General features: G+C 44.5%; 1 protein-coding gene across 1 annotated transcript; it reads left to right on the top strand.

Moving 5' to 3' along the window:
- Positions 1-78: 78 nt before the first annotated feature.
- On the top strand, positions 79-17,459 carry LOC102306028 (A disintegrin and metalloproteinase with thrombospondin motifs 8). The gene is made up of 9 exons (XM_005937412.3): positions 79-1,030; positions 2,883-3,122; positions 7,249-7,381; positions 7,499-7,666; positions 8,461-8,753; positions 11,699-11,885; positions 13,908-14,080; positions 14,359-14,534; positions 15,330-17,459. The coding sequence occupies exons 1-9, from the start codon at positions 314-316 to the stop codon at positions 16,072-16,074; spliced, it is 2,832 nt and encodes a 943-aa protein (XP_005937474.1). The 5' UTR covers positions 79-313; the 3' UTR covers positions 16,075-17,459.
- Positions 17,460-18,074: the final 615 nt, after the last annotated feature.

The following is an 18,074-nucleotide window of genomic DNA, read 5'->3' as shown; positions in this document are numbered from 1 at the left end:
ATTGGACCCGTTTTATCCTCGAGTTTCTCATGAAGTGTGAGTGGGAGGAGAATTTCCAGCAACGGAGGATATCAAAAATAAGCCCCCTCATGTCCAGAGAAGAAGGGAAAGTATAAATACCCCCGATATGTCCAGACTGCAGCGGTGCTGGTGAGCGGCAGAACAGGGAATGATAGCTGGCCGAAGCTGAGTGGGACTGGGAGCTCACTTTCATTTCAGTAGAGACGTTATTGCGACTGCAGAAGAGAAAGGACATCATCTTTGTTAGTCTTTATTTTTGATCCACTCTTCAGCGCGTTTCTGTCTGCAGACGATGTGTGCCACTGCGTGTTTGCTCTTTTCGCTCCTGTGCGTAGTCAACGCGGCACTTGCCTCTTCGTTTGAATCAGAGGATGTTGTACCTGTTCGGATAAACGCAAGAACCAGCGGGCGCTTCTGGAAGAGAAGCGAGGAGCAGCCGAGGTTTGTCCTCAGTGCGTTTGGCAAAGACTTTACTCTAAACCTCGTCCCGGACACCAGCTTCATCGCGCCTTCCTTCACCATCCAGCGCGTCAAAGCCAGAGACGTTGAAACTTTACGCAGCGCTCCAGGTGCCCGAGCCGTCCCCCAGAAGCTTATGAACAGGTCAGAGGAGAGCGAGGGCCACCTGAGGAGCTGCTTTTACTCCGGCAACGTGGATCAAGATCAGAACTCACTCGTGGCTGTCAGTCTGTGCTCGGGCATCTTTGGCTCCTTTGTAACGGAGGGCAAAGAGTATTTGATTGAGCCCAAACTCCACGGCGGCCCGGGGCCAGCCACTGCCGAGGAGCCGCACGTCATCAGGAGGAGAACATTCAACGACAGCAACGGTGTTTCCCTCCCGTCTGATCACGCGGCCGTGGAGAAGCACAATGGGGAAAGTTTTACGCACGGCGACGGTGACGCAAGGAGGGAACCACGCCGGAGACGCTTTGTCTCCGCGCCACGGTTCATAGAGACCCTGGTGGTAGCAGACTCAACCATGACCCACTTCTATGGAGATGAAATAAAGGTCAGACGCCATGAACTCATTCTTTCCTGCACGCACACACTTACTCGGCGCCCAAACAAAGCTTTCTTTAATTTCTTGGCTTAGACTCTTCCATAAACAGGCCGCTGTTGTAGACGTCATTCCATAACCCCCCCCCCCCCTTTTTTTTTTATTTTCCCATCCTGTCTGCAAAGTCAGGATTCACACACTCGAAAATATAAAGGCAGGCATATGTTTTTCTCTCCCGCTGCATAAAACATGTTTTGTCAGTGAGGGACCTTGGGCGGAAATCGATGATCTCCCTGTTTTTCACAGAAAGATGTCAGGCCAAAGAAATGCAAGAAATGCTAGAGCACATTCCTAGGGACTTGGTCACCATTTGGCAGCAAAGCCTCAGCATCACCAGGAAGACTCACAGCGCTTACAATAGCTTTTCCATTCTGTCTTTACTCCGTGATTCTTTAAATCAGCCCTTCTCTCCCGCATAAAACCTTCAGTGTTTAAAGTGCACTAAATGTTTATTACGTCCTCCTTCCAATCTAAAATCAGTCCTGGTTCCAACCAAAGCCGAACCAGTAATAAGTAGGACTGTGCCAAAGTCCGCACCAGCCAAATTCTAATCTGTTTGTGTTTAAGTCACTCCTCAGCTGCCAAAGTCTCCATAGTATTCCCCAGGCAACCAGACACAAGGTGAGGAGAAAGGTTGCACTGATAAACTTGGCTCACACTGGATTTTCCATCCCAAATCACACATTCCTTTATTTCTATGCAGTTTTCTACAAATAGGGGCCGTTTCAGTGATTTGGTTTCCCCAAGCAAAAATCAACATGTGGTTCCGTGGGTGTGCTCACAGCACATGTGGAAAAACTTTCGATGTGGGACTATCAACCCACCCTAGAAAAAATGATTTCACCGAGAATACACATCGCGGCAAAGCCGCTCACACTGTCTGTGATTTGGCAGCTCTGAAACACGGTGACACAGCAGCTCAGTGGAAATCCCTGACGCGTCTCCTTTAATGATAATAATAATTCCAGGCACCCAAAGCACTTTACAATTCCACTATTCATTCACACACTGGTGGAGGCAGCTACAGTTGTAGCCATATTGCGCCATCGGCCCCTCTGGCCAACACAGGTAGGGTAAAGTGTCTTGCCCAAGGACACAACGACCAGGACAGAGAGAGCAGGGGGATCGAACCGGTTACAGATGAGCTTCCCGATCCCCTGAGCCACAGTCGCCCCATGATTGTGTCACGGGCCAAGTAACTTTGGGGAAAATGATTTCAGGCCACAGGTACAAATACATGTCGGTTTGTCTGCCTACAGCTTTGGCCATCTTGTATGATGTTGGCATCCGTTCCTTTTCTTTGTTTGCTGCAGCAGTAACATACAGTCCAGGACAGCTCCACATATCAGCCAGTTTAATTTCCATTGTAGAACACACATGTGCTCAGTGAGTAGTACTTTATAGTGTTTATGCTTTTATTTTTGTGCAATTACTGCATTTGGAAAAAGTCTCTTTTCCATTTGAAGGCATCAAACGAGGCTCGGCACGTTAGAGCCGAGCTAACCAACACACTGGCCCCTCTACACGATTACACATGCACATCTCGAAAGTAAGAAAAGGCAAAAATGTGTTTGCAATCTGTTCAAAATTTTATAATGAAGCTTGTCCCGCAGACACAAAACATCATTAAAGTCTCCTGGAGTAATATACCGCACACATGCACACGCTTTCTTGTCAAGATTTCATAAAAAAATTCTCATTACCATCACGTGTATGTTTATTATAATCCCACACTTGTGAGGGACAGCCAGCCTGGCTCCAAACACATCTGTAGGCTGAATCATAAATATCCTCTCCTCCACAGCACTACATCCTCACCCTCATGTCCATGGCCGCCCAGCTTTATAAGCACCCCAGCATAAAGAACTCTGTGAACATGGTGGTGGTGGAGATGCTGGTGGTGGAAGACGAGGAAATTGGACCGGAGGTCTCCAGCAATGGAGGTGTGGCTCTGAGGAACTTCTGCTCCTGGCAGCAGCGCTTCAATCCACCAAGCCAGAGGCATCCCGAGCACTACGACACTGCCATGCTGTTCACTAGAGAGGTGAGGAACCAGCAGACGAGCATACATCTGATTTTGTTATTTTTCTCATTTTTTGTTTTATTTGAAGCTGTTTAGGTCTTTGAAATAAAACACAGCATCATCTGCAAATAAGGCTTTAAACATTTATCTTCTAAACAAGATGAACATCTTAACAAGAAGTCATTAACTACACTATTTATAGCTTTTAACTGCACAAGTTCAGAGAAATACCATCATTATCCCTGAATAAAGTCATTGTTTAGTATCGTGCAATTGAAATTCTAAGATCCCACGACGACATCTGGACTGTGCAAACGAGTACTCAGCCATTTAGTAACTGAGACACAATTAAAACCTACAGGCAAAATTAAGAGTTACCATGAAGTGTTCATTAAGTCATAATTTGCAAACGGCAGTGGCCTGAGAACTGATCCTTGAGGAACACCGGAGTATTTCAGGTTTCATTGAAAGGTTTAACAATGGGAAGCGATTTAGTCATGAAGCAAAAATGTAAATGCTAACAAATAAATTCTATTTTTTTAATGTTTTATTGAACAAATTCCTGTGTGTCCTGTAAAAGGTACATGTATTTCTCTCACTGCTGAAGGTGGATTCTCATGTTCACATAAACTCACTGTATGCCACCTGCTAGCAACCAAAGCAATAAAGGAAGTTATTAAAGAAGGAGAATTAATGTATGATTCTCTAAAACAGAGCTAAGGCTAATGCTTTTAAAGGGGATTTATTACAGCTACATTATATTATTAAAGCAGTTCTTTACGTCGTAATGGGACTCTGTGCGACGCTTTTTCACCGACTAAATGAACTGCAAGTTTATGGCAGCCATCCCAGCCCCCCTCTCCCTCCTTTTAAGCCAAGTTTCTTCTGATTGGCTGCTCTTCATAAATAAAACCCACCAAGTGGGTGGGGCTTGTACACTCACAGCAACAGATGCGTAACAGAGATGAGTGTATTAGGGATCTCTGCTCACAGTGACATACAGATCCAAAAGTAGAAAAAAATAGTTTGAAGTAAGAAAGTCAGATTTGACCTCTTTGACCTCAGATTTGTTACTATTTGAAACGTTCATCATGTTTAATGTTAGGATCCTTTGAAGTAACACATCGTGTGTGATACAAAATAGGTTATGTGCCCTCAGCTGGACGTGTTTAGCAGTTCATGCAGTGTGTGTGTGTGTGTGCGTGCTAGTAAAAAACACCTTGACACAGAGTCAGTCACCACGATAGGTTACAGCAGTCAAGCTTTTTCTTCAAAGTGCGGTTTTGCCGTGCTTCACGGAGGATGGACGGTCCTCTCACCATCACGTTCTGGCAGATTTTGTTTCCCGTTACGAAGACAACCAGCAAGAATGAGTCCGAAAATAATCTCTGGTGGAATTCAGTGCCCCGCCAGCTGTGGGAGCATAATGCGGTTTCACAGGCAGCACAGCCAACCGCCCAGCAATTATCTAAGCCAAAGTGCCACACAGTGGCACAGGTGCACTTTAGAGCAGCTGTAGTGGCATGTGGAGGTCTCCCAGCTGAAACAGCGCCTCGCTTTAAACCAACCGTTGTCATGCGTTATTTTTTAACAACCCATAGAAAAGAAAAAAACTTTCGAGCTGTCAATTAAAGATGCTAAAACCAGACTGCAGAGATGGAATAATCTTTTCCAAGCTGGGGAAATGTCAAAGCAAACAAACTGTTCTTTATGGATGCTTCGACAGGAAATAAGTTCACAAGTCCTCGGGGTTTGAGTTGCGATTGGCTTGTTCTGCTGCATTTGGCTGCCTTCTTCCATCTGGTATGTGCGTGTTGACAAGGTGTTAGCAGACAATACATTAGGCGAGGAACTTCTCTATTATTACATTTTTATAGCTAAGTGCCCTGGTTTGCGGCTCGATTTGATGACAGGCTTGGCATTTATCCGCCTACAGAATGACGTTAGCGTGTAAATCTGACCCCGGATCTGAGAAATAATGGAGAGAACATATGGCTTTGTGCGGTCTTGTGCTGGATTGTTGAAGCGGCTTTTCTCTGGGGGAAACCATCATTCACGCCAACCCGGGTTTCTGTTTGTTTTTCCATTTCCGCAGAAATACGCTTTGAAATGCAGAGGACAGAAGGCTCCTCGTGGATGAGCTAACTTTAGTGCCCCTACAAACGGTCGAGCTTTAGTATGTGGCCTGCTCGGGGTTGCAAATGCGTGCCGTGCAAGCCGCAGTCAAAAGAGAAGACTGACGCTGCGTAAAACGCAAAGCTCGCGGCGGGTTGCATGCATTGGAAACATGTCACTCGTGCATCTTTGCGGTCTCACCGCGTGTGTGTTTGTACAGCATTGCGGTTTGAGCTCTGACCCATACGTCGAGTCTTGCATCTGCATGAAAGGCATCGTTTGCTGTTGTGGAATAAGGTGAGCAAACACAGACTGAGCTGCATTCAGTCCCTGTTTCCAAGTCCAGATGTCTTTCCAATCACAGAAAGTCCTGCCTCGTGTTTTTTAGAGAAGGCGAGGCCGTGGATGCATCTGTCCATGCTACACAGAAATAAGGAAAGATGTCTGATATAACACACGGACACTTCTCCCACAGCTGCGGATATTTATTTGCTTTTGCTTAATGATGGAAACACTGAGTAACATGCTTTTGATTGTTTTAATAGATGGTGAAGGTTATATAACAGTCATCAAGGGTTGCTAATATATTTACTGTATTTGACAGAATAATGGCTTTAAGTCTTTAACAGTCCAGCCTGCAGTGCCATATATCCACAAGCTATCACGCAAATATTTGGGATGTATAAAATATTCGGACGTCGCCTGTTTCAGTTTGAATCTTTCAATTTAGTTTGAGTGAAACGCAGTTTTAGCAGCACTGCAGCTGTCCCATTACCTTTGCTGGCCACTGCCACTTCCCTCCAGTGTATACTGGTTCTTGTCACATACTGTACATAGCACTCCAACTTTATGCAAAGCTGCACTCGCTGAGTTAATATGCAGCTAGCCACCAAACTATATCCACACAGGAGGTGGTTGTAACACCTCAGGCTGCTACTGAGTGTGCATGAAAACTAGTCAGAGAGTCCAAGCAGGTCAACACAATCAGGCTTTTTACTGCACAGAGGACGAAACTCGGTTCCCCAGCTCCATGTCACACTCACTCTTTGTAACAATCTTAAAATTGCTGCTTCGTTTACTTTGGCATAATGCACATTATATAGAGTATAGCACATTATATGTACATACCTTTACTGTAAGAGGACTGATTGTGCTAGCTTCACTCTCCAGAGGCTCATTCTAAAAACCGAATATTGTAACAAGCAGCCACCGATGAAAAGTTGAACCAGTGATTAATTATAAACAGACTAGAATAAATAAGCAATTTAGCAAAAACGAAAAAGTTGGTTCAAAGTAGAACGGAAAGTTTAAAGTGACCAAACAGCTGACCTAGAAACGAAAGGCAACTGTGCTCACGGGGCACTTTGTTTGAATTTGGACCCTTTTTGTCTGCTTTAATTCTTCGTGGCACAAACACGAAACGTTCCTGGAAACATTCCTCAGCGATTTTGTTGTTACTGACACAATAACATCACACAAGTGCTGCAGGTTTGTCTGCTACACTTCCGTGATGTGAGTCTGCGATTCGAGAACATGCCAAAGGTACAGTGAACTCATTGTTGTGTTCAACAAAGCAGTTTGATATAACTGAAGCTTTGTGGTGTGCCGTCATCAGAAGACGTGCTCATAAAGGGCTGCACGTGGTCAGAAAAATACCCAGGTCATTAATGCTCACCGGTCCGGTGATGTAATAGGACAAACTGCTAACACAAGGCAGGACGGATCCATTCTTCCATGTTGTTTACATCAAATTCTGAACGTTGCAGCAGAAACCGGAGTGGCACAGATTGTCCTTTTTATTCTTTCTTCCTGCTGGAGTTTGAAGTTCATGGAACTTCACTGAATTCCAGCTTTATCTGGAGAACCCGTTCCCCTCCTGTATTTGAAAAGCCCAGAACGTCCGAGATGCTGGTGTGAATGTAAGGAGAAGCCACCAAAGTGAAACTACGAATATGTAATCATGGAGAAACAAAGTAGCTCTTTTTTTCAGTTTATTCAAATCTGACATTTTTGTTCTGTGTTTGTGTTCCAGAACATCTGCGGTCAGAAGAGCTGCGACACGCTGGGCGTGGCCGATGTCGGGACGATGTGCGATCCCAAGAGAAGCTGCTCGGTTATCGAGGACAACGGCCTGCAAGCTGCCTTCACAGCTGCACACGAGCTCGGTGAGGTCGCATTGGGGGGGCTGACGCGATCCTCGGCTTTATGGAAAAGCTTCTTAGATCGAGTTTTCAGTCATTCCTAAACACTCAAGCACCTTCAAAAACTGTCACCTTCTGCAGGTCATGTGTTGAGCATGCCTCATGATGACTCCAAGACGTGTGAGAGACTCTTTGGGGATTTGGGAGGTCATCACCTGATGGCGCCTCTGTTCGTCAGCCTCAACAAAACCATGCCTTGGTCGCCCTGCAGCGCGCTCTACGTTACCGAATTCTTTGACAACGGGCACGGTGAGGCACACTGCAGCTTGTTGCTCTACAGCAGACATTAATGTCTTGTGCCAGTGTGGCTGCCTGCCACGCTGTGACTCTGTTATTAGGGCTGACTCAGAGATGTATAAAACATACGCTTCCTCTCATCCTCTCGTGAACCGAGGCTTTCCTGCTTAAACGTGCCGCTCCCCTTAAATTACGGGTTGGACGCTCAATTTATTTCGCCCGAGGTTTCCACATCCTGCTCTCTTTCTTTTGCCTTACCTCCGTTGCTCCCTCTCCCCCTGCCTTGTTGTGCATCGTGTATTGTTTGTATCCTTGCTAGATCTGTCAGTGAACCTTCTTTTCCACTGAGTCATAATATGGACTTCTTCCTGTTCCCCACCTCCTCGGCCAAAAGCAACAGCTGGTGTCAGCAAAATATGTTCTTTATCAGTTGGAAAATGTTTCCAACAAAAACTCATGTGGCTGAGAATGTTCATTCCGAACCGCAGATGTCATTGACAGCTCCAGACAAAAGCTTATTGAATGCAATAAAGATCATTAGAGGAATAATGGAAAACAATCAGATTTGGATTACCTGTCAGACGTCCAGATTCAGAGCATTAGGCTGCCTATAAACATGCACTACATCAGTTAAAGTGAAATTATTCCGTTTTATTGTCAGGACACAGCTTGCACTGAATACTTTCCCACTGTTGTCATGCCACACGCAGCATATTTACGATTGTCACTGTGCCGCGAGAACCACAGTCTCCACAAACCCCGATATAATCGGCCTCATACGGACTTGTTTTGTGCTGTAACCACAGGGGACTGCCTGCTCGATGTCCCAGAGAGCGCCATGCCTCTACCAAAGGAGCTGCCAGGCTCCAAGTACAGCGTGGACCAGCAGTGCCAGCAGATTTTTGGAGAGGAGTTCGTCCACTGCCCCAACACCTCTGACACCGATATCTGCAGCCAGCTGTGGTGTCAGGAGGAGAGGACGCTGCAATGCTCTACCAAGAATGGGAGCCTGCCCTGGGCTGATGGCACCCCCTGCAGTGCCAATGGAAGCTGCCTTCATGGCGTCTGCGTGCCAGTCTATGAGGCGATGAAGCCACTGGTAAGCCCGAGTCTTTTTCCCTGTTTTTTAAAAGACACCTTACTAAGTTACATTTGATGGCAGTAAAATCCTTTGCTTTCATGAACAGGGACCGGAAGTATCTCAGCTACCAGCTATGAACACCATTATCAGCTGTGTAATTCTCACTACTGAGTCAGTGCCCCTCCCACACGACCTCTTTTATTTTAAAGTTTGACCTTTTTATTGTATTATTGGTCAAATATTGGAAGTATTGCTAGCAGGAATTTTATCTCACAACACAAATACTGCATCCAAACTTGCCGACTTAGCAGCTCTTATTGAGTGCTCACACATGATCAGTGTGTACATTGAAAGATATGCTTGCAGAGTACTGTGGAGAAGCCTTAGAAATAAGTTCACTGTGACACACAACTAAGAAAGGGACACAGTTTGTAGGTAGATGTGCAGAAATGCACCTCGTGCATGCCTGTTTCACATCAGTGCACCTGCTGCCTTTGTGCCGCCGTGCTAGTGAGCCTGATTTTTTTTTTCCTCGTCAGTCGGTAAAAAACAAAAAGTGAGGCTGACGTTTGTTCATTCAGCTGTTTCCCAACACATGAGCCACACCATCCTTGTAAGGCCATGAGGTGATTAGGCTTGTAGTGGCTGTGGCAACAACATAAGGTCACGATTGCTTTTGGAAGAAAAGAAATATCAGTGCAGCTTTGAGACCAAAGATTTTCACACGAGGGTCAGAATTAGGGCTGGGTATCGTCACTGATTTCTAGAATCGATTCGATTCGATTTGAATCTGGGAAATTTTGCCTCACACAGTCAGAAATATTATAATTCAGATCTGTACATTTACATATTTTTGTATCTATAAAAAGGAAGCTGACACTTTCCAGACTTTATCACAGGTGTGAGCGTCACAGCGAGGCCTTTGTGTCAAAGTAGCTGAAGATAAACACAGAAACACATGAAGGAGATTTTCCTGTTCTGGGATTTATAAAAATATTCTGCAGTACATCAAAAATGAAAGAAAACCATTAATCAACATATGAACGTCACCTCTGATGTTACAGGGGTTTTATTAGAGACACGGCGTTTCACATTTTGCATAATTTTAAAAAGTTTACATTTGTTCAGTGTTGAACGGCAGAAATTAGGTTTTCTTTTCAGAAGTAAGTAAAAGGAAAAAAACAGCGACTGACAGCCTGTAAACAACGGTAGACTCGTGCGTAACAAGCAAGCGAATAATGTAGAAAACAGAGAGAGAGAGAGAGAGAGAGAGCTGTGCATGAAGTGTGATTTTATCCTGGTGGAAGCAAAACAGCAAAAGTCAGAGTGAATCCATGACGATGTTTATGTGAAGCGTAGTTTGGATCTTCTTTTGCTGCTGGTTCGGTCAATATTGTTTGGAGAGAGATAAAACTAACAGCTTCAGAATCAGTGAAAAAAGGGCGTGAACACAAAGCTCGACCCGCCGAAACATCGGAATCTGTCGGCTTTCAGCCCCGACCGTGTCCGTGCCGTCGGTGAGAAAGTCACATCTCACTGATTCTGATCCGCGGCTCCGAGCTTTGTGTTCACGTCTTTGTGCAGAAGCCGTGTTCCTGTACTCATTTACTGTTTTAGCTGTTTGGTGGTTGTTGAAATTTTGTGAGGTTTAACCTGAGATTCTGGCGTTTTGGGCAAAATAAATTTATATAAAAAAATCGATTCAGGATTTTAATGAATCGATATCACGTTATCCAAGCCAGAATCCATTTTAATCGATGAATCGATTATTAAAACCCAGCCTAGTCAAAATCCTTGGTTTTCCAAGCTTTTTTCTGAAGCACGTGTTTTTTCAGTAACCCTTACAGTCTTTGGACCCTGTTCCCATCTTCTTGCATGTTGCATGCTGACATTGTTTATTTCACTGGCTCACCACCAAAGAATGTTCACAGTGTCTGATGAGTCACTTCCTTTCAACAGAGTAATCAGGTTTGTAGTCATAAAGCTCTAATGAGGCCGGCATCCTCAGCACATTTTGGAGGTTTTGCTCATGCTGCGTTAGATAAGCTGTGGATAATGCACGAGTTGTCTCACAGTTTATTCTTAATCTGATGTTCCAATGACCATAAATGCACTAACTGCATGTCTTTGGCGTGTGGGCGGAAGCTGGAATACCCACAGAGAGCCCACGCAAATATGATAAGAACCATCAAGCTCCGCCCCAAACTGTGGATTCAAACCCACAATGATAGCAGAGAGATGACAGCAGATAGCAAAGCTAATACGCTAACAACAGACAAGTGATGAGAGTCAGCAAGGCCAAAATATTCCCTGTGGTGGAGAATCTCACTGCTTCCATAATACAAAACTCTGCATGTTTGTACAAAGTGTTGCATTAGCTGAGACCTGACTCGTTTTCATAAATGCTGCAATTTCAAGTTGAAGTACAGACATTAAAGGGCTCAGAGAACGCATTATAAACTGAACTGTGTCTGACTTTGGCGAGTTGAAATGCAGATCCTTCACGATACCTTTTTAGATTTCCTCAAAGAACATCTCAGCATCTTATCTAAGGTCGGTCGCCTTGATACCTTCTCCTTGTGTTCTGAATACACATCTGTTTATGAATCCAGACATGCTGGCCGTTGGGATGTGGTACAAGCTTATAAAACTTCTGGAAAGAACAACCTTGCTAGCAAACACACATGCACACGCGCACATACTCACTCAACGTACAAACTTGGAGCATGGCAGGTTCTACTAGCAGTGAGTGACACATGTGGCAGGAATGTGGGTAGAGTCAGACAGCAGGCGCGTGCCGAACTTCAACACAGATTTAGCCTCGAGTCGCGGCATGCCAACACGCTGTGCGGCCTCAAACCCAGAAGCCCAGACTGTGGTTTAGGCTGCACAGCTGACATTGCCTTTGGCTCGGAGCACTAACCAACTACTCTGCTCTTTTTTTCCTGTGTGTTTTACCGCAGATGGTTGTGGACGGCGGCTGGAGCTCGTGGGGACCGTGGCAGCAGTGCTCTAGGACATGTGGAGGTGGGGTGGAGTTCTCCTACAGGGAGTGCACTAACCCAGTGCCTCAGAATGGAGGGAAGTACTGTGAAGGACAGAGGGTCCAGTACCAGTCCTGCAACATACAGCCATGTGACAACAATGAAGGTAAGGGTCAACGTAATACAGCTCTCAGCTTTCAAATGAACAAAGAAACAGCTTCTTATATCGTTTGTTCCCAACAAATGTTTGTCCCACATCTGCACTTTCCATTGTCCTACATTTGGCCTTGACTGGCAGCATTGACCCGGGGTGAGTCTGGCTGCCACAGACCTACTGTAGATCCGCTTTATGCAGGCCAGATGTTAGGTGTGTTGGCATATTTGGGCGAGGGTTGGCCCCACCGCACGTTGACCCCACCATATGATGTTTTGGCCACAGTTTCCAAACCCAACCCTCGCCATAAGCCACAGGAACATTAGGCCACAGGATGTGATCCCTGCCAAAACCCAAGATCTACATCGCAACGTTAAGAAAAACTCTCTAAACCTGCTCTGAAATGTGCTGTGTTCTTCCCCAGGCTCCACCGTGTCTTTAGAAATGAAAATTAAGCTTTGCAACAGATGGACATTTTTATGAAGAAAAAAACAAAACAAAAAACTACGTATCAGCTCGTGTTCAAACCACTCCACAAACTCTGGAAGAAACTGTGTAATTTAAACACATTAAGCTTGGTTCTATCTAGAACCTCTTTTCTGCCAAAGTGCTGCCAGTGTTGTTGAACCACACTGCAAATCATGAGCAGGAGAACAAAACAGGTGCTTATAGACATCTACCGACCACTGATGTCAGCAGATCCAACTTTGTAGTTTTGACTCGTTCCAGCTTTTTGCAACATTCAACTGTCTTTTCTCTACAGAGTTGTAGATAAAAGACAATTCATTGTAGATAATGAGCGGGGACAGCAGAGCAGGCTTGGATTAAAACTTGTGATATTCCAACTTGAGCAACAGAGCTCGGATGGGGCAGGGGTAACACAGGGATGGAAACAAGTGACGAGCTGGAAGCTAAAAGTCTGACGCTGCAGACATTACAGATGGAGCTGCAGGCGAGAGGAGACGAGGGTCGGGATTGTGTAACGAGTAACAACAAAATAAGAAGTTGCATAAGCACGCAGCAGGCTGGTAGTGGCAGAGTTGGATATTTGTAGAGAGCTTGATTGTTGTGATGAGGCACAGCTGGCACAGATCTGCTCGGACTCTAGAACAGCTGTTTGCACTCAGACGATCACAGGCCGACAGGGAGACGGCACTGGAGGCAACAGGGGGACGCTCAATCGGAAAAAAAGCATTTTCTAGACTGACCCACAGCCTGCATATAAAAGACAGATGTAGGTGCTGTGATTTGAGCCATCTTGTAAGCAGGGATGGGGGGATGGGAGTGTGGAAATGACCACCCATGCAGCAGGGACATGTCAGCGACACTAGTGTGGACACTAATTTACAAATTAAGAGTCATGTTGTAGACATGAAACTAAAGACTCCAATGAAACATCTTCACTGAGGGCAGACCAGAGGAGTCACTAATGTATCACTGTAACCAATAAAAGAACTGCAAAAACACACCATATGGACCAATGTATCAGGCCACGCCTCCTAATCTTTGAGTCAGTGTTTTACAGTCACACACTGAACAGTGTGGCCTGCCTTTAGAAACATTAGCAGAAGAATGGGTCGTTCTAAAGAGCTCGCTGAATTCCAGTGTGGTGCTGTAATAGGATGGCACCACTGCAACAAGTCAGTTCATGAAATGTCCTCCCTTCTAGATATCACGAGATTCACTGTGAGCGTGAATATTGCAAAGGGGAAGCTTGTAGAAATCTCCCCAACTCGGCCATGAAGCATCCTCCATCGCCACAAAAACTGCACGCTTCAAGCATGGCTGAGCTCCTGTAGGTGCGATGTGCAGCTGGCCCAGTACGTTTGTCCATATAGTGTTTTCTAATCAGGTTTTATGTTCTGATGCTACATAATTAATTGTTGTCCACCAGCCTGATCCAGACTCTGCTGGTGTTCATCTATTTTTCTGCGTTGCTCTAATGAATATAAAAATACAGTTGATCAGGTGTTCGGATTATACAAATAATATTGTTTTGGTAGAGTATCTTAATTTATTGTTTCTTCATGTTAGGTAAAAGTTTCAGGGAGGAGCAGTGTGAGAAGTACAGCAGCCCCAACTACCTGGACCACAACGGGAACGTGAAACAGTGGATACCAAAGTACGCTGGTGTTTCTCCCAGAGACAGGTGCAAGCTGTTCTGCAGGGCCCGGGGCAGCAGTGAATTCAAGGTGTTTGAATCCAAGGTACAATAACGTCACTCAACAGCAAATCTCAATGAAAGGAAAGCCAGTAGTCTGAAGCACTGGTTCGGTTTTTTAAATCAGAATAGTGGTTTTAGAAAAGCGTCACTCATTCCTGAAGTCCCAGCTCTGCTTCATAGCCAGTGTCATAACCAGCTCCAACATCATGACCGTGACCTCCATCCACGGATGAACACCCTGACATGATGTTGAACTGTATTCAAAATATAGTTGAATGGGACATGTGTAGTGACCCACCGATGCTTGCTCCATCCCTGCAGGTGATTGACGGGACCCCCTGTGGCCCTGACACCACATCTGTGTGTGTCCAAGGACAGTGTGTGAAGGCAGGCTGCGACCAGGTGATAGGATCCAACAAGAGAGTGGACAAGTGTGGAGTGTGTGGAGGAAGTGGGCTGACCTGTAGAAAGATCACAGGCTCGAGCAACAAAGCAACGTAAGCCGATCAGATCAACGATAATGCAACCGTTCTCCGACTTGTATCCCCATGTGATGTCTGTGTTGTATGTGTAAGGTCGGGGGGCGGGTTCATTCCACTGCAGGGCAACCTGCCACTGCATGTGGCGAATAAACTTTGAACTTGAACGTGATAATAAAAATGATAAAGCACTAAAAGGCTTAGACAAATATATTGATGTCTTTCCTTCTACTGTAGTTAATTAGTTGATTAATTGATTGTGTTGTTAGATCATATTTCGCCCATTGTCTGAATTTCTACGAACATTATTGCTAAGGATTGTCTTATTGCACTGGAGTCACACTGGGTTAAATATGTACACTTGGGTTTTAAGGGGTATTTATTATTTTCTTCTTTTTTTGGGTTGTATGGAAGCCCCAAACGCAATTTCATTGTTCTTGACAATGACAATAAATAAATACTACTACTATTATAATACAAACCTTTTTTTAAAATTCTACTTGCTTATGTTGTACTTGAGGCCCATTCACAAGAATTTATTCACCCCAAATATCAATTTAGGTTCTTCATAACTTTTGGCCCAGCCATTTGTGGTATTCTGATTATGTGTCTCATTTTATTTATGCTTTTTCTGATCTACTCAACATAGTTTAGATAAGATTAGTAGTTTCATACATGTTGGTAGGTTGATTATAGTTTCACTCTTCTTCTGTTTCAAACCAAGTTCATCTCCTTTCACCTGGAAGTTCTAATTAATGCACAGATAAGATATTCTATAGTAAACTGTTATCTGTTCTTTTTCTTCTCCATCAGCTATGGATACAGTGACATTGTCACAGTTCCCACTGGCGCTACTAACATTGACATCAAGCAGCGGAGCCACCGAGGAATCAAGCACGATGGCTACTACCTGGCTGTAAAGAGAGAGAGTGGCGGTTACATCCTTAATGGTAACTTCTCCGTGTCCACGGTTGAGCAGGACATTCCGGTGCTGGGCGCAGTACTGAAGTACAGCGGCTCTTCCACGACGCTAGAGAGGATCCAGAGCTTCAGGCAGCTCAAGGAGGCCATCACCATCCAGCTCCTCGCCACTGCAGGAGATGGTAGCCCTCCCAAGGTCAAATATACTTTTTTCATCCCTAAAGATGTGACTTTGAACAAACCCAAGGAGAAGAAGGGCTCGTCCCTGTCTTTGCATATGATTCATCCGTTTGGCGTGCCTGAATGGGTGCTGGGCGAGTGGTCTCTGTGCTCCAAGACCTGTGGATCCGGGTGGTCCAGGAGAAATGTTGAATGCATGGACGACGAAGGCTTCCTCTCCAGTCAGTGTGACAAAGACCTAAAGCCCATAGACATCAGGCCCTGTGCAGATCTGCCCTGTCCCATATGGCAGATGGGACCTTGGTCTGCCTGCTCACGAACTTGTGGTCAGGGGGAGCGCCACCGCAGCGTTTTCTGCATAGACTACACTGGCAAGACTGTTGAAGCAGAACAGTGCGATCCAAGAAAGATCCCAGAGCCGGTGTCTGGGGAATGTTTCAACCAGGACTGCTTGTGAAGAACACGAGTACAGCGGACTCATGGTCATAGTGCACTTATGAACAATGGATGGATTACTGAACAGGCGGACGCACCAAGAATAATGCTGGGGTCCATTAGATCAGGGACAGTATGACTACAAACACACACAGAGCGATCCACAAAACCAAAGAAATGATAATTATGACCATTCTTTTTCACCTGCAAGATGTTTTATGCCTCTTTCAATCTGGAGGGTCTTGTTGTTACGCAGGAGTGGCAGTGGTGGTGGGTGGGGGTTAAACGTCTACATCCCAGGGCCCATTGCCTCATAATCCATCCATCTTATCAACTGGTTGCATCAAATCACATCAAAGGCTTTTAGCTGAATATTGCTTTGTCATTCTGTTGACATTTAACAACCACTATTGAAACAATGGAAATCTACCTCAGGATGTACATGTGATGCTATGCATAGTTGCTAAGAGAAGGTGCAGTGTGTGTGCTTCCTCCAGAATGAGAGATTTAGTCCAGCTTAAAAGATTGTTTTTGGAGGCCGTCTGCTATAAACAGCAGTTCGGTGGGGCTAGAACAATGAAACCTGCTGTCAGACACCAGCACAGTGTAAATATACCTCGTCCAGCTGTAATCCACAGAATCAAGCCCCTACAGAGCTTTGATCGAGCCACTTGCCCTTAAATAAGGTACGGACGTACGATCGAGGCACTTGTGTGTGATTGCTTCGTCTTTTCAAACACACATTAATGTAATTTGTGTTAAATTCGTGTGACAAGGATGTCATGGTTTTATCTGGAGAGTTAGTATTGTTGAGCAAACCCATAGCTCTCACTATATTTACTGGCTGCTGGAGCCAACATCAAAAGCTAGGCATTTCCCACACTTTGTACATGTGTTAGCCTCGATCATGTCTGGTCTTTCTGATCGGACAACCCAACGACAGACCACTCGACCCCGTAACGTAACTGTAGCCTTGTTCCATGTCCACGTGCATCACAGTGTAGTTGAGCAACAGCAGTACAACCAGTCTGCAATATTTTATTTTGGAGGTGTTATTACTAAGTTAAGTGATAAGCATATTATCTATCATGTATATGAAAAAATAACAGTAATTTTATTCATTTTCCCTTTAGTTCATGCATCATGTGCAAATGTTCGCAGATGTTTCAGACTCATGTGTGTATATTTGATTTCTTCATTCCTGTTGTTAATTTACAGTATATTATAAAAGAGATGGAGGATTAGGCCTGTATCCCTTCAGTGAAGGAATATGCTATTATTACAGCTTCCTTTTTAAGCTATTTATTTTTGTAAAGTTTTTACCTTGGACATGTAAGTAACATGGCAGACGCTGCTGTCTTTGAGATAATTGTCTATAAAATGGTCAAATAAACACATTTATGTCGATGCGTTGTTCTCTTGTTCTGTGAGTGACCCTCCACAAAACATCACTAAAAACATATGAAAGTGGCATTATTAACTACGCATAGAAATTTCGAGTGAACATTAGCGATAAGGACTCATAAATTTCACAAAATATTTCACGTAAGATCTCCAGTATGGAAGCCCGTTTCCGCCACTAAAAGAACAAACAAAAAAAACAAGTATCCATAACTCGAAATTTCAAGTTATTAACTCAAAATTTTGAGAAAAGTATTTGAGTTACTTTTCTCAAAATGTCGAGTTAATAAGTCTAAATTTCGAGAAAATAACTTGAAATTTCGAGTTATGGATCCTTTTTTTTTTTTGTGGGCTTCCATACTCCAGGGTTCATTTTTAGGCTGAACGACACTAAAACTCGCCACAGATGTGTGGAATTATTTTAGGTGCCTGGTAGCTTTTAAAAGTTGGGTGAGGCAAGTTTTACAAACCGAAACCTTTTCCAAAGTTCTGTAAAAATCCTCCCACGCTGGAATAACTTCTCCGCTCAAATATTTCAAAGACAGCCATATAAGAATATATTCAGTAGCTGTGGTTAGGGAGGAACCCAGCCACTTAACAACATCCTGTTTTAACGCCTGT

The sequence above is a fragment of the Haplochromis burtoni genome, unplaced genomic scaffold (genome assembly GCF_018398535.1).
Source record: "Haplochromis burtoni strain Fernald_Lab_line unplaced genomic scaffold, NCSU_Asbu1 Contig_228, whole genome shotgun sequence".
Lineage (NCBI taxonomy): Eukaryota > Metazoa > Chordata > Actinopteri > Cichliformes > Cichlidae > Haplochromis > Haplochromis burtoni.
Note: the sequence above shows the minus strand (reverse complement) of the source record. Positions and strands in the feature narration are given on the sequence as shown.